This window comes from Bubalus bubalis, chromosome 11 (genome assembly GCF_019923935.1).
Source record: "Bubalus bubalis isolate 160015118507 breed Murrah chromosome 11, NDDB_SH_1, whole genome shotgun sequence".
In the NCBI taxonomy this organism is placed as follows: Eukaryota; Metazoa; Chordata; class Mammalia; order Artiodactyla; family Bovidae; genus Bubalus; species Bubalus bubalis.
This window is the reverse complement of record NC_059167.1, coordinates 29,681,586-29,697,518: the sequence shown is the minus strand read 5'-3', so window position 1 is coordinate 29,697,518 and position 15,933 is coordinate 29,681,586. Positions and strand designations below refer to the sequence as shown.

The window sequence follows — 15,933 nt, the reverse complement described above, 5'->3', positions numbered from 1 at the left end:
GGGTCAAGGACAGGGAAGTGACATAAGGACAAGGCAGAGGAAGCAGCGTCTCAGCTGGGCGTTGAGAAACAAACAAAGGTTCAGCAGGGTAGATGGGGCAGGGCGGGTGGTAGGGGAAGGGTATTCTAGACAGAGGAGCTAACTTGTGCAAGTACTCAGAGGGGAGCGGAGCATGTGTGTTCAAAGGAGTACAGTCACCAGTTCTACCGTTGGTGCGTTAGGTGAGGGTGAGGGCTGGGAAAGATGAGTTTAGGACATGGGACCTCTGAGGGGTGCAGGAGACATTCGGAAAGTGGTCTGTTCCTTGCAGTTGGCCCCGTGGGCCTGGAGCTCAGGAGAGAGGTGGCAGGGGAGCAGACGTGGACTAGGGGACAGGGTGAAGAGTAAAAGGAGGGGGCCCGGGGACACCAGTGTTGAAGGGGTGACAGTGGAAGAGGATCCGGTGAGGAGGTTGAGAAAGAATGGCTGCGGGTTGTGTAAACATCTCCCTCTGAAGCCTGTCTGCTAGTTTGACTTGTGAAATAGGCCAGTGCTTTTGCAGTGTGCTTTCCTCAGACTCTGAGGCTCACAGTGACTTCCGAGTAGTGCTAGCTAGGTTCAGTGCTAGTCCTCGGCCAGAAAACCGACGGCTTGGGAAATGCATCTGTTAGGAGCTAGGTAGGTTGAGACATTTTTAAGGACTCTGAATGAACTTTCATTTTGTTTTGCAATTCCAGATCAAGGTAAGATACCCTGCTTCCTTTAAAAATATGGACTTCAGGCCTTTTCCAAGGATTTTGTAACCATCTGTGATTCTGGGGGGCTTACTGACTTCAAAAGTTCCTAATGTTATGAACCTTTTCATGCTTAGGGAAATAAGTTATATGTGGAATCTAAAAAATACAACAGACTAGCGAATATAACAAAAAAGCAGCAGACTCACAGACATAGAGAACAAACTAGTGGTTACCAGCGGGAGAGGGAAGAGGGGAGGTGGTGAGACAAGGGGAGGGGATTAAGAGGTTCAAGCTACAGTGTATAAAATACATATAAGCTACAAGAATATATTGTACAACCACAGGGAATATAGCCAATATTTTATAATAACTATAAATGGAATAGAATCTATAAACATTTTAATCACTGTGATGTACACCTGAAACTAATAGTTAGTTCAGTTGCTCAGTCGTGTCCGACTCTTTGCGACCCCATGAATCGCAGCACGCCAGGCCTCCCTGTCCATCACCAACTCCCGGAGTTCACTCAGACTCACGTCCATTGAGTCAGTGATGCCATCCAGCCATCTCATCCTCTGTCGTCCCCTTCTCCTCCTGCCCCCAATCTCTCCCAGCATCAGAGTCTTTCCAATGAGTCAACTCTTCACATCAGGTGGCCAAAGTACTGGAGTTTCAGCTTCAGCATCATTCCTTCCAAAGAAATCCCAGGGCTGATCTCCTTCAGAATGGACTGGTTGAATCGCCTTACAGTCCAAGGGACTCTCAAGAGTCTTCTCCAACACCACAGTTCAAAAGCATCAATTCTTCGGCGCTCAGCCTTCTTCACAGTCCAACTCTCACATACATACATGACCACTGGAAAAACCATAGCCTTGACTAGATGGACCTTTGTTGGCAAAGTAATGTCTCTGCTTTTGAATATGCTGTCTAGGTTGGTCATAAGTTTCCTTCCAAGGAGTAAGTGTCTTTTAATTTCATGGCTGCAGTCACCATCTGCAGTGATTTTGGAGCCCAAAAAATAAAGTCTGACACTGTTTCCACTGTTTCCCCCATCTATTTCCCATGAAGTGATGGGACCAGATGCCATGATTTTCGTTTTCTGAATGTTGAGCTTTAAGCCAACTTTTTCACTCTCCACTTTCACGTTCATCAAGAGGCTTTTTAGTTCCTCTTCACTTTCTGCCATAAGGGTGGTGTCATCTGCATATCTGAGGTTATTGATATTTCTTCCTGCAATCTTGATTCCAGAAACTAATATAACATTGTAAATCAAGTATATTAAAAAAAAAAAAGAGTTCCTAATGTTGACTCCACTGGGTGTCATAATCCCCAAACTGTCAGGAAGTCATGCATGCTCTTCTGGATTGTAATCATTTGTCATGGAGCTTGGTGACCATTAGAAACTTAAACACAGAATTTCAGAGATGGAGGATGTATTAAAAACAGTTTGTCTAAATCGCTGATTGGCAGGGGAAGCAACCTCACATAATAGAATGGAAAGAACACACACTAGTCTGAGGGTCGCAAGACCTCTACTTGCCACTGCTGCTGCTAAATCGCTTCAGTCGTGTCCGACTCTGTGCGACCCCATGGACTGCATCCCACCAGGCTCCTCCGTCTTGCCTGGGATTTTCCAGGCAAGAGTACTGGAGTGGGGTGCCATCACCTTCTTCGACTTGCCACTGCTACCCAGTCTTTATTCCTTTATGCAGTGATGATAACACCTCTGGTACCCACTTCAAATGGGGTAGCACCATGAAAGCATTTTCAAAGTGGTAGGCACAATGCAGAAGTTATTAGTATTGTTAAATTATGAGTAGTAATTTCACAGCACGCCGAGAGCTGTCATTCTCTTCATCCTCTCTTTGAACATCCACCAACATCATCAAGATTATTAAGTGCTTAATTGTACATGGGGTTGTGTTAGCTTTTTATTTTGGAGAGAGCTGTATTTCTGTTTTCCCAGGAGCCTTTTTTTTTTTAATTAAAATTTTGTTCTTATGCTTTTTTTAAATTGAAGTATAGTTGAGTTACAATGCTGTGTTAGTTTTAGGTGTACAGCAAAATGACTCATATATATGTATATGTATATAATATATATATTATTTTCCATATTCTTTTGTTATAGGTTATTACAAGATATTGAATATAGTTCCCTGTGCTATACAGTAGGTCCTTGTTATTTATCCACTTTATATAGTGTGTATCTGTTAATCCCAAACTCCTAATTTACCTCTCCCACTCCCAAGTTGAGTACCTGAGGGCACCCCAAAGAGGAATTTTTAACAGATAACACACGGAGAAGGAGAGAGCGCCCACTGGTGAGCCGTGCCCACGCTGCTCCTCTTATCTCTGTGTGTGACCCTTTCCTGCTGGGTCTGCCCTTCCCCACGGGAGAGGCAGGAAGGGCCAGGATCCCTGAGCCAGCCCTTCACATCCGCTCTCACCACTGTCTCAGTGTGGTGGGTCATCCCTACTTGGCTTCCTGAGATTTCCCGACAGTCTTGCCTTTGGATCATAAGGTCAGCAGCATTCCTGGAATTGGCGTCTTCTGGATATTTTCCTGCCCTTTTTTTTTTTTTTTTCCTTCAGAAGGAAATGCTTTCTAAATGCCGCCTTACTTTAAAATAGAAGGTATTATTATTATCCCATGTCTGTAGAAACTGTGTGGACACGCATTTATGTAACACCGTAGAGTCATAGATGTTCATGACTCGGAGGCTTTGTATGGTGTAATAATGTCAGTGAGTCCCCTGAATTCAGGGTGAGGGGTGTTCTTGTCTGTCGTTCACGGTGAGGCAGGGGCTGAACAGGGTGGGCACTGACATCTCACCCAGCGTAACCCCTAACCCCGTCTTCCTTTCCTTCCCTCACTCCGCCATTCGTCATCTTTACCCCCACCACAGGATTGAATAGCCTCACACCAAAAACTCAAGAGTCTCCCCAGAGTTCTCATAAACATGGAGAGAGGGCTGAGAACGTGCTGGTGAGAACACTCCCCGTGGAGCACAGAGTCAGTGGGAGAGGGGAAGTGGAGTACAGAGTTTTTGGCCCAATTTTCTACTTGAAAAAAAAAAAAAAAATCCAAAGTCATTAAGCAGTAATCCTGACAACTAAAAATAACCACAGTATCCACTCCAATAGAGAAGACTATTTTTCTCACTTGCTCTTCTATCTCTCCTGTCTCATCTTCTCTGTGAAGGTTTATGTTAAATGCATGTTCCAGAAGCAAAATCCTACCCCTGCTCTCAAAGAACAGGTTATATAAAAACTGGCAACATCCACAGAAGGTAGCAGAGGAAAGATAAATAAAGATAGGCACTCTTGTGTGAAAAACAGATGTAGACTTTCTAGATTGCTGACCTTAAAGATGATTTTTTTTTTTTAACTTGGTTTCGGTATAAAGACATTTTCTGTTGGCCACCATGTCACTGAGTTTCCTAAACTGGCATTCAGTTATTCCAAAATGCTAATAATCATGACACAGAAGAAAATGTGTGGTTTGCTTAGAGCTTGCACTGCACCTTGGCTTCATCAGCTCCAGAGAGGCTTGGCGGGGGCGGTCCTCCTGAGTCCCCAGAGCTTAGGAGGTGAAGGCCTCCGTGAGGTGAGCGTTCCTTTGCGCTCCATCACCTCCGGTGAGCGATCACAAGGCGCCAGTGCTGACTCAGGTGAGTCAACGCCCTTTTCTCCTGCTCACACAGGTGGCCAGGTTAAATAAGTGCTGAAAGGAGTTTGGTGCGTTCTCCTGAGTCACCTTTGTCAGTTCAGGAAGCACTGTAAACTTGGCCTCAGAAGGAGATTATAGCGTGCTCTTGCTTCTGAGCTTTACAGAAATTAAAGTGTACGTTTGTGTGTGGGCTTATCTGTCATCACACCTATCAGATTTCATTCCTCTGTGCATTGTCTGCAGGAGTCTCGCTCACCTCTGTGTACAGAGAGGGAACCACAAGTAATCGGGGATCCTCTTTTAGTGCTGAGTGTGTCCCACACCTGTCACCAGGCAGTTAACCGGAGTGGCATTGAGCATGTTCTTCAGCATTTCCTGCTCCCCTCCTGGCAGAGGTTGGAATGCTTGAGGCAGTAGCCAAAAGTGGTCAGCCAGGGGGAGGCCGAGGAAGCAGAGGGAAGCCTAGGACCAGAGTCTTGCAGAGGTTCCAGCTCTCCATCATTAAAGCCAATTTTTCAAATACTGTTGCAGGGAGAATCCAAAAGTCAGTTACCGAAAGATCCTTTACAAAGAGGATGGTTAACATGCAGCCTGGCAGTGCTTGCCCGTGGCCAGGACTGGAGTTCCCATAGGAGGAAATGGAGCTTTGGGCTTCTTACTGAAACTGACACTATAGAAACAGGTCATGTACTCACAGACAGACCAGGCTGGTATAGGCAGAAGACAGAAAAATGCTGATCGTCCTAAAGACTACGTTTTTGGCATGTTATTAAAGTTACTGTTCTCAACTTCCTTCCCCCATTTTAGATTGTTAGGACCTCTGTTCTTAGAAAACTTAAATTTTATCTGTGGCTAGCAGTATGAAGGATTTTTTTAAAATGAAGTATTAATATCACATGACTCTTTAATCTTCATATCTCAAACAGGATAAAAATATCAGGTTTTATAAAATGAGCATAGAAATCTTTTCTATGTAGAGATTTGCTAACTGATGTCTGTGGGTCCCAAGAGATTGAGTTGGAAAAAGTCTAATGAACAGAAGTAGCACACTTGGTTTTCTTCGTCACTTCCAGTTATCACACAGCGTTCCTTTTTAGCAGGTGATGGTTAGGTTTGGTTTGGACACCCAAGACAATGTGTATCAGCGACCAGAATCAAGAAGGGCGTTGGACTGGGTTTCATCAAGGGGAAATGAAGACATTGTGTAGTATGCCTCTGGAGGGTCCTTTTTCAACACTTGCTCCGTGTCTATAGCTGTGTTTTGAGGATCATAGCTGTCAGGAGAGCTTCCCTTTAACATTTGAGAGTTACTGGAGAGCGGTTAAACCCTCCCCATCATTCAGAGCTGCTTGGGACTGGTTTGCCAGGAATAAAACCATCTTGGCCAACAACACTGGCATTGGCACAAGTGCCTGACCTTGGGCTTCCTTCTCTGAGACTTGCTTCTGACCTTTATCTCTTTTTTTAACCAACACTGTAACATAACTGTAGTGAAGCTACTAAGATAGCTTGGGTTTCAGGGGAAGCTATAATGAGTGTAAAACATCAGCAAGGCAAAATGTTAAGAGCATTGATAAAGAATTAACTATATGCCCATGAACAGCCTGCTGGATTCCAACCATAGGCAGGATGAAAAATATAATCAACAAACCTGCTTACATGGAGCCTGGTGGGCTGCGGTCTCTGGGGTCGCACAGAGTCGGACACGACTGAAGCGACTTAGCAGCAGCAGCAGCAGCAGCAGCAGCAGTGTGTATATGTCAGTCCCAATCTCCCAATTAATCCCTCTCTCCTTGCTCCCCCCAGTAACCTTAAGTTTGTTTTCTGCATTTGTGACTCTGTTTCTTTGTAAAAAAGGTTCATTTGTCCCATTTTTTTAGATTCCACATATAAGCAATATGCTATTTGTCTGACTTCACTCAGTATGACAATCTCTAGGTCCATCCATGTTGCTGTAAATGGCCATTATTTCATTGTTTTGTGGCTGGAGAATCCCAGGGACGGGGGAGACTGGTGGGCTGCCGTCTCTGGGGTCACACAGAGTCGGACACGACTGAAGTGACGCAGCAGCAGCAGCAATACCCCATTGTATATATGTGCCATATCTTCTTTATCCATTCCTCTGTTGATGAACATTAAGGTTGCTTCCATGTCCTGGCTATTGTAAACAGGGCTGCAGTGAACATTGGGGTGCAGGTATCTTCTCAAATTAGGGTTTTCTCCAGATATATACCCAGGAGTAGGATTGCTGGATCATATGGTAGCTCTATTTTTATTTTTTTAAGGAACCTCCATACTGTTCTCCATAATGGTTGTACCAGTGTATATTCCCACCAACGGTGTAGGAGGGTTCCCTTTTCTCCACATCCTCTCCAGCATTTACTGGAGATGTTTTTGATGATGGCTGTTCTGACTAGTGTGAGGCGATACTTCATTGTAGTTTGGTTTGTATTTCTCTAATGATTAGTGATATTGAGCATCTTTTCATGTGCCTCTTGGCCATCTGTATGTCTTCACTGGAGAAATGTCTATTTAGATCTTCTGCCCAGTTTTTTTTATTGGATTGTTTGTTTCTCGGTTTCCTAATCTGCATTTCCTCCCATGCTGCCCCATCAGCTGACTCAGTGCCCAACCTCATCCCTGTCACCATGGCCCTGCTGGCACAGGTGGTTCTCGGGTCTATGCCCTACCACCACAGCCTGCTGGAAGCAGGGTGAGAGAGAAAGGTGGCTGACTAGTCTTCATAATGATGTCAGATTCTACCTGGGACAGCAGCAAAACACAGACCCCGGTGGCTGCAACATATACAAGCATGCATGTTATCTGCCCTCGATGCGGGGGAAGCCTTCATGGCCATGGACCATATTCTGTTCTGTGTCCTGTATTCTTTCTCTGCTCTCCCACCTCAGGACTCTCTGTAGAGCCATAAAATTCATTCTTCCTAACTAGGGGTCTTTCCCTGGAATACTGATGGGGATGTTCTATGGCATGCCCTCTTAGCTTCCCAGGACTAACTGCCAGCTCTGTGACCTTTGGTCTGAAATTGAATGGAAGGAGGAGGTCATTTTGTTTGCTCAATAGCCAAATCCATCTGTTAAGTAGAAAATACAGTGTTCTTTCTCTCCTGAAAGAAAATCTTATTAATCACTCTGTTTATATAACTAGTCTTCTTCCTATGAAATCAGATTCCGAAAGAAAAAATACTTTCAATCATTGCGCACATTTGAATGAGTTTCAAAGTACATTTGGATCCTATCTCTAGATGCATTGTTACACAGGGTGAGTTTGAACTCTATCCTCTGGAACATCTGACAACTCAAAACCACAGCTGCCTCAGGTGTAGCAGAGCCCGCAAGACGTGACAGGTACTGTCTGATCTCAGATTTACAAGAAGGTGTCCCAGTGCTCTCTTCACTGCGCATTCAGCACTTCCCTTCTGTTGTTAAAGCAGATATAACTGCACATTAAAACCCGAGTATCGTCTGTATTATTGTTTTCAGATTGTCTTTAGAAATCTTGGCTGTCAGAAAAGCAACCTTTGATAAACCTTTGATGTTTTTCCTGAGGCCATCACTACCGCCCCCCTGTTGGAGTCTGGGACTGTGAAGGCAGAAACATCTTGGGCCCTTTTCCTGGCTACAAAGTAGAACAGCAGAGAGAGCGAGCCGGATAAACCTCGGGGCCTAGGCTCAGCTCAGATATTCCTGTCCGAGAGGCATTTCAGTCCATGCCCCTGCATTTAGGTAGAACAGGATGGCCCTCCAAGTGGTTTAACAAGATGCTTGCTGAAACTCACTAGCATTGATTAAAGGCTTGCTCTGTGCTGGCGTTTTACATTCATTTACTCATCGTAATATGAGAAAATTTTAAAAATCTCTATTTTATAGTTGAGGCATCTAAAGTCCAGGAAAGTTAATACATTTGTCCAAGGTCACACAGCTCATGGGGGAACTGGCATCCAAACACAGTAATGAAGCTGAGGAGCCGAACCACTTCCCCTCTGTGCCTTGCATATCAGAGGAGCTCTCACATCCTTTATGTACCCATCCCTGACTGGCAGGAGGCTTCGCAGGGCATTCCTGTACAGACCTGGCCCATATCACTTGTGTTTCCTCAGGCAGGGCACCTGGCTGACTGCTTCCCACTGTGGTCCTGTCTTCTCTGCAGCCTGGAAGAAACTGTTGTTTCTCATTCTCTGGGCAGGTGTGCTTTGATTCCTTTAGGACCCTCTTTCCACTTTCATGAGGGCCTCAGGAGAAAGGGGAGTACAAGGGATCTCCACACTTTCTTGCCCCCGATCTCCAGTTAGCTGGAGACTTACATTCGAGGTGGAATCAGATTTTCCACCCTGGCCTCCTCACTCTTTGCAGCTTATAAAATGCTTTCATTGAACCTAGCAAACATTCTGCTTCCTTTAGTAAATGCATCCAAAATCTTTCATGGAGTCACTTTATTTTCCTCCTGGGCTGACTTCCCCTTTTGAGACCACAGTCAGGAAGAAGGTCAGTTGAGGTGAGGCAAGTTTTAAGTATGACCTTAGACATGGATGAGTGATGCCTCTAAACACCGTGGTTGTTAACTTGTTTGGCTTTGGGTCCCAGTAGGGACATAAGCAAATAGAGAAAGTTCTCTGCAACGGGATGGTGCTGTCCTCATCACAGCAGCAGGAACATGGTGCTTAAGGCGAGTCCTGGGCCTGGCCTAGGGACACAGACCCCCTCTGGCCCCAGCCTGCTCCACTAATGTGTGCCAAGAAAGATTCCAGGCCTGGGACTGATGTTCAGTGTTCCCTGAACCTCCCATCTCTGCATCTTTGGTAGGGGGTGGGGCTTAGTCATAGAGGAGCTATAACCCCGCCCCCCCTCAACTGGCCTTCTGCTCCCTCAGCACCACAGATTACCCCCTGCTCCTCCCTGAAATGGTCCCCCTCCTAGTTTCTGTTCCATGATCTCTGTCCTCCTCTGACTGTCTCACGAGCTCTGCTGCCACCCTGGCCTTCTTCTCACCCTGTGCCAGGGCTAGGAGCCAGCACAGGCATATGTGGAGCCAGGTGTGAGGCTGTGAAGAGTGCCGGGACCAGGGGTCACATGCCCCAGCCAAGGAGGCAGCCATGCTCAACTCAGGTCATTTTCACCAGGAAGTAGTACAGGTCCAGTGTTCCAGAATATTCCATCTCCCAAGAGAATTTGGAAAACTTGACTTTCATGTGATGAGACATTTGCTACTTCTTTGACAAGTAATTAAAATTATTTTAAAACACTCTACATGGGCCAAATAAAATGTCTGCGGTCTGGGGTTGCCCTCGATTCTCTTCTGTCCCCCTCCACATCCGCCTTCCCTGCACACCAGCCTCCCTCCCAGCCTCAGCTCTGTCTTACCAAATATCGTCATCATCCCTGGGAATCAGACTTCTCACCCTTCTCACAAGGTCAGGCTCCTCCTGGTGGATGTCTGCACATCTCAGATGCAAAGCTGAGCTCACCAGCTTCCCAGATCTGTAAGGTCTTGAGAAATGATCGAATGGTCGATGTTTATTATGTCTTCATTCCTCTGACAAAAGTCATCACTGCTCCTATTTCTACTTCTACTAACACCAGTACTCCCAACTATAATTGGTTCCTCTTCTGTCACCTGTTTCCGTCACTCAACAGCCAGAGAGGACTCTGGGACCTGGCCGCCCTCCTCTCTCTACCCCCCAGCTCCAGGCAGTGCGGAGTCTGCTCACTCTTCTTCCACAAGCCCTCTATGGCTTGCTCCCTGCCTTTCCTCTCACTAACGAGAGACTCTAGTTTCCAAACGTATGTTTTCTTGGCAGTGATCTCAGCCTTCTAACTAGTCACCCCCATGTATCTCTTCCCTCCCTACTAGGGATTTATCCATCATGTCATGGCTAGAGTCATCTCCTAGGTCCAGGGCAGCTCTCATCATTCACGTCATTCACATTATAAACTGTAGACAGGTCTTGCTGGCTCCCCTGTGGTTCCTCAGCTGTCCTTTCATGCCAGCCCGAACACCCAATGTCGCAGGTGCTTGCCTGCAGCCATGCCAGTCTGCGTTCTCAGGCATGTGTAATTCTATCCACCTCGTGTCATCAAATGTCCCCTCTTCTGTGAGGCCACCGCCTGCCTTCTCACCACCAGCCCCCCAATGCGAGTGGCCCAGTCTCTCTCCAAAGCTTCTGCTGCACTTGACTATGTCTTCCTTTTATCCAGCTGTGTTAGTTAAAGCGGTCTCTCCTCTGCCCACTTCTCTCGATCCGCTCCTTCATGGGGAGACACTGCTCATCATCTGCGCACCACCTGCACCCCCGACCCCATGAGGCCTAGTGCACTGCCTTGCATAGACACCTGCAACTTTTATAAATTGAACTTTTTTTTTCCTTCTACATGGAGGATGGCAGTATCTAAAGGGCTCAAGATATTCAAAGTTAACACAAAACTGCCTGGTCATTCAAAAAAACATTATCAGAATTCTAAGTGTAAGCTAGTGGAAAGGGTCATTCTGCCTGACTCTGTTCACTGGGATGAAGTCTGTAGAGGAGAACAGCCATGACGTGGTCTGCTTTTCTTCGGTCAGTGCCTTTCCACAGTGCCCCTTGGAAGCTTGGCTTCTGCTCCGGGGCAGGGAAGAATGGGCAAAGGCGTTCAGACACCAGGGCTTCTGCCACCCTGGCACCAAGAGCCCCACACTGTTCCTCTTGCCAAGAAGAACAAGTTGTACCCACACATTCACGAGGTGTCCTCTGCTCGCACCGTTGGCAGGCCTGGGAGTTTCCCACAAGCCATCTGGGTCTATTCTGCTGCCCTTGTAGCTTGAGTTTTTTTGCAGCATTGTCTTTTGTTAATTAGCTTTTAGAATAGACATGGCTACTCCATCAGGGATTGTATCCCGTTGACTTTCCTAAGAAGGGAGTCTATTCGTTTCTTCGGTGTGTGTATTTTCCCGTCTTTCTGAGTTACACACACTTATCTAGGCAGAGCCCACACAGCACGAGCACCTAGCTTTTCCAGAATGGAGTTGTTTATGAGACATTTCCTATAAGTCTGCTGATCACCCCGCATGCCTGAGTGCTCACTGCTCAGAAGCTCTCAAAGCTGCTTTTACTTTAGAGTTCCACCTCCAAATTCAGCACCACAAGGCCTTACATTCCCCATCTCTTGGAAAGAGGAGAAACCATTAAACTCCATCATTTTTCACTAGGTCTTATTTGAAGCTTTTGTAGCATTTTATGAGGTCTCTCCTGTCAGTTTGCTTAGGGACCTTGGCAGCCTCCTCCCTCCACCTGATCACATTCACCTGAAGCAATCCAGGAGGTTTGGCAGCTTTGGACACCTGACATGGCAGGGCTGGTCATCTCCCAGCCTGACCCTTTCTTATGTGCACCTTCAAGATCTTTTCAAATTTACTGGGTAAATTCCACTCCAAGGAAGTGTCAACTTCTGCTCATTACTTTTGCCTTGTGTTCTTAAGTCAGACTTGGAAAGGGGTGTTTGGGGGCTGTTATAAATTCATTTAAAGATAACTTGATTTAAATTTTTGGAAAGTTTTTATCCAAGGCCATTTTCTTTTGATAATGGAAAAGTAATGATAATGGAAAAGTCTTTAAAATTAGAAATGACATCCTGCCATAAAGAGTGAATTTTATCCTGTACTGGTCTTTGGTCAGGAAATGATCAGAATGCCTGTATTGACCACTTCGTGAAAGAAGAGTTGGCCCAAAACATCTTGATAGGAGGTCAGTTGTGAGGAAGTTGCCCAATTGATATAAATACAGAGGATGGATACACACACACAATCCTTAAATGTGTGGCAATGCGTTCCAGTTCTGGTCTATGTGGCAAGAGTCTCAGTCATGAAACATTTCAAAATGGAAGAGCAGGAGAAAAGGGAGCATCTCGAAGGTAAAAACCCTTCAGTCAAAACTATAATATCTTTGTTGCATAAATAAAAGTGTCCAACTTTGTTTTTCCTGGAGCCTGAACACAGAACTTTAAGTTTCTCACCCTGCGGCTCCTTCATCCAGAGCATCAGAATAATGACTCTCTTCTCTCCGTGGTCTTGTCAGAGAGCGGGAATCCTGGCCGGCTGGTCAGGTCGCTCAGAAAAATGGCACAGCTGTTCCAAAAAGTAGCCCCATTCATAAGCTGCCGGCTGTCCTCAACTGCAGTGCTGGAGAAAGGCACACTGTTTTATAGAGAGTTTCTTTTCTTTAAAGGGGGAAAAAAAATACATGGTATTTACAGGAAAGAAAACTGGGCCCTTCGGTTTTATTTTGGTTGCCACGTCTGAAATGGAAGTGGGGAAGGCCAGAAATACACACGAGCAACTGCGCCTTGACGGGATGATTCATAGTGGTTGTGCCGCCTCTGATGGAAAATTCAGCTGGTTAAGCAAGATCAGCCATGAAGCCTCACATCATCTCCTCTGCCAGGGTTGATGCCTACCATCTTGTGACAGCCTTACTGTGTGTGATTGTATGATTGACTGTCTTTCTCCTCCTCTCAGTTCATGACCAAGAACCCCACCATGCGCTTGGGCAGCCCAAGTCAAGGCGGTGAGCATGCCATCTTGAGACACCCTTTCTTTAAGGAAATCGACTGGACCCAGCTGAACCATCGCCAAGTAGAACCACCTTTCCGACCCAGAATCGTAAGTGTCCGAGACCACCTGAGTAGACCTTCTTCTTTCTTAAACTGTCTCAGTGTTCCACTTGAGCAGCTAGATGGTCCACCAGGGAATGACCAGACTGGAAGTTCAGCCAGATGCTTTACAGGGCAGCCTCATCCAGGACTCCTCCTTGCCCCCAAGGCAACAGCTCTTGGTGTGCCGGGGGTTACGTCTCAAAAAGTGTTTACCTCTTGCTTGCCTTGGCCCCATCCTCTCAAATTAAAATTTCCTGGAGTCGAAGAGGCCTTGAAACTTTCCAGGTTTCCCCAAAAGAGTATGGTTGAGAAATTCATTGTTCTAGGTGGTTTCCTTAGGCTCCTTAGTTAGGGAGCCTTTTCCAAGCCCCCAGGAAAGTAGAGAGGACATGAAATGCTCCTCGGGGCCCTGAGCCTGGCTCCCTGGCTTGGAGAGTTTAGGTCTGTGACAGCCCCTGCAGCACAGGGTTCAGGGCCAAAGAGGCTGAGTCCTTTTTGTCTAGGAAATACTGGGAATACTGTGGGTGCCTCCCCAAGGGAGGAAGCTAAGTAGGGCAGCATTCCTGAAGGGGTCCAGCTCTTAGACTGAGAGCTAAGCTGTTTCTCATGGGTGAGTCAAGAGAACCATAATGGGAAGGCAGAGAAGCTGGGCTTCCAGTACATCACGAGTTAGGGGGACAAGGGATGCTCAGAGAGAAATATCATTGACTCCAGGAAGAAAAGTGAGAGATCTCATAATGGTAAAAATGATCTCTCCAGCATTAGCTTATAAAGATGTAAAATACATGTTTCCACATGTCATTGGCTTAATCTGTAACAGCCTGCTAGGTTGAGATACCAAACACCCAGAGCATAAAACCACTTCCTTTCATGGGCATCCCCCTGCCAGCCGTTCTGGGAGGAGGGGAAGTTTTGCCAGCAGGGCAAAATGAATCTGCTGGTGAGTGAAGTGAGAAGCATTTGTTCCCTGAACTCAGAATTTCCAAGAAGTCTTTGAGGAAAATCTCTTCAAGCACATAGTGTGAATTTACTTAACCTCTGTTGTCTTGTGGGCCCCTGTGTGGCCTGCTGAGCAGTGGTACCTCCACGAAATGGACAGGATGAACCAGCTGGCTGGGTCAGGTGAGCAAGTTAATTCCTTAGCTTCCCAGCCTAAGACTGGTCTGCTCAGCAAGCTTTTTATGAGGCTAGTGAATTGGCAGTTAGAAATGCCCTAATAATACACAATGCAGTAGAATTAGTAGAAAGCACTGTTTAACCAATTGTCATAACTGGAAATAATGCTGCCGAGAGAGTTTCAGGGCCATCCTCTGAACTCACTGGCAAGGGCTAAGTCCCACGGGAGATTAATAAGCCTCATGCACAGAATCTGAAAGTTTCCTTGTTTCCTTTTTGACAGAAATCCCGAGAAGACGTCAGTAATTTTGACCCCGACTTCATAAAGGAAGAACCAGTTTTAACGCCAATTGATGAGGGACATCTTCCTATGATCAACCAGGATGAATTTAGAAACTTTTCCTTTGTCTCTCCAGAGTTGCATCCATAGCCTGTGGCGAATGGGAGAGATGGTATGAGAAGCAAAAGGAGAGATTTTTCCAGGAATTTCCTCTGTGGGGAACTCCTCAATGTTAGAACAAGACCCTTACCTTCAGGGAACAGGTGGAGAACTCTGTGAAGGACGGACCATCAGGAGATCAACCACTTCAAGTTCTGAGGGAGCCAGGGTCCTAGAAATAGTGGATACCGAAATGAGATTTCATGAAGAAACACGCTGCTCAGCTCTGAGTTTCCATTGCTACTTCAGGTTCAGGATATTCATAGGAGCCAAAAGAAGAAAAGGTGTGAAGAATAAACCAGATCCTAGAACTTCCAAGTCACTCAGGCATTCCTACTTCAAGGGACAAACCTAGACGTTGTATGGCCCACTCCCAGCTTTTCTGTAAGCCAGAGCCCCGAATACTGGCAGTCCGCAAGAAGTCTCTAAACGCTCATGAAGAACTTGACGAGAAGGAAAGGGATGGCTTTCCAAATAGAATGACTTCCTCTGAACAAGAAATAGTGTCCATAAAGCTCATAAAGCCCAATCTTGACAAGAGTTGGACATCAAGGCAACTGCTACAGCTTATTCTTTTCTCTTTCGTTTCACTTGATAGGTATTTATTGAGCCCAGTGAGGTGCTGCCACAGTAAGAAGCAGTGTAAACAGATTTGCTCTCACCAAGCCTTCATCTTAAGTTACCTGAAAGGTATGTGCATTCTGTGAAATGCCTCTTCACGTTGCCTACATCATACTTGGTCTGCACATAACTTTTTTCACAGAAGGCAGCTTGCTGCCCCAGCAGCAACTATCCAAATATTTGGCGGGTTGACCAGCAGATGAGCTCAGCAGCTCGCAGACTTGTGGAATCTCATCATGGAGGCAGTGTGCCGATATTGCTCTGATCTCATCACTGGAGAACCGCTCTCCACTCGGGTCTATGACCAGACTTATGGCTTATACCTTAGCAAGTTATTTAAATTATATTTTAAGAGACAAAGATGTTTGTTACACGTTTTAATAATTAGAAATGGCTCTTGTAAGCAGGACATGTATCAAAGAAGGACTTTATCATATGTACCCGTGTATGCAGTTGGAGAATTTTATCTGGCTGAAATAAATGCATTTTGTAACAAAAGGGATTTTACTTGTCTAGAAGCATTTGTCCCACCCCCACTAGGAGAGGAGATATGTAATTAAAATAAGCTTTGAGCAAAGCAGATAGAACTTTTGACTCAAAGCAACTTCCTGAGAGCAAAGGTTGGCATCCCACTGTGTGTGTCACTGAAATGAACGTGGCCTGTCTCTTCGAACCACAACTTTCATTCTGAGTCAGGGTAATGCTGGCCAAGCCTCACTGGCATGGACT

At 45.9% G+C, this 15,933-nt stretch overlaps 1 protein-coding gene across 3 annotated transcripts in view; it reads left to right on the top strand.

Moving 5' to 3' along the window:
* Positions 1–15,706, top strand: part of PRKCH (protein kinase C eta) — a 231,207-nt gene extending 215,501 nt beyond the window's left edge. For all 3 annotated transcript variants that reach the window (XM_006054431.4, XM_044924894.2, XM_025295408.3), the window contains exons 13-14: positions 12,892–13,035; positions 14,428–15,706. In XM_006054431.4, the coding sequence (XP_006054493.1) occupies positions 12,892–13,035; positions 14,428–14,574 (291 nt within the window). In that variant the 3' untranslated portion in view covers positions 14,575–15,706. The remainder of the gene's footprint in view (positions 1–12,891; positions 13,036–14,427) is intronic.
* Positions 15,707–15,933: the final 227 nt, after the last annotated feature.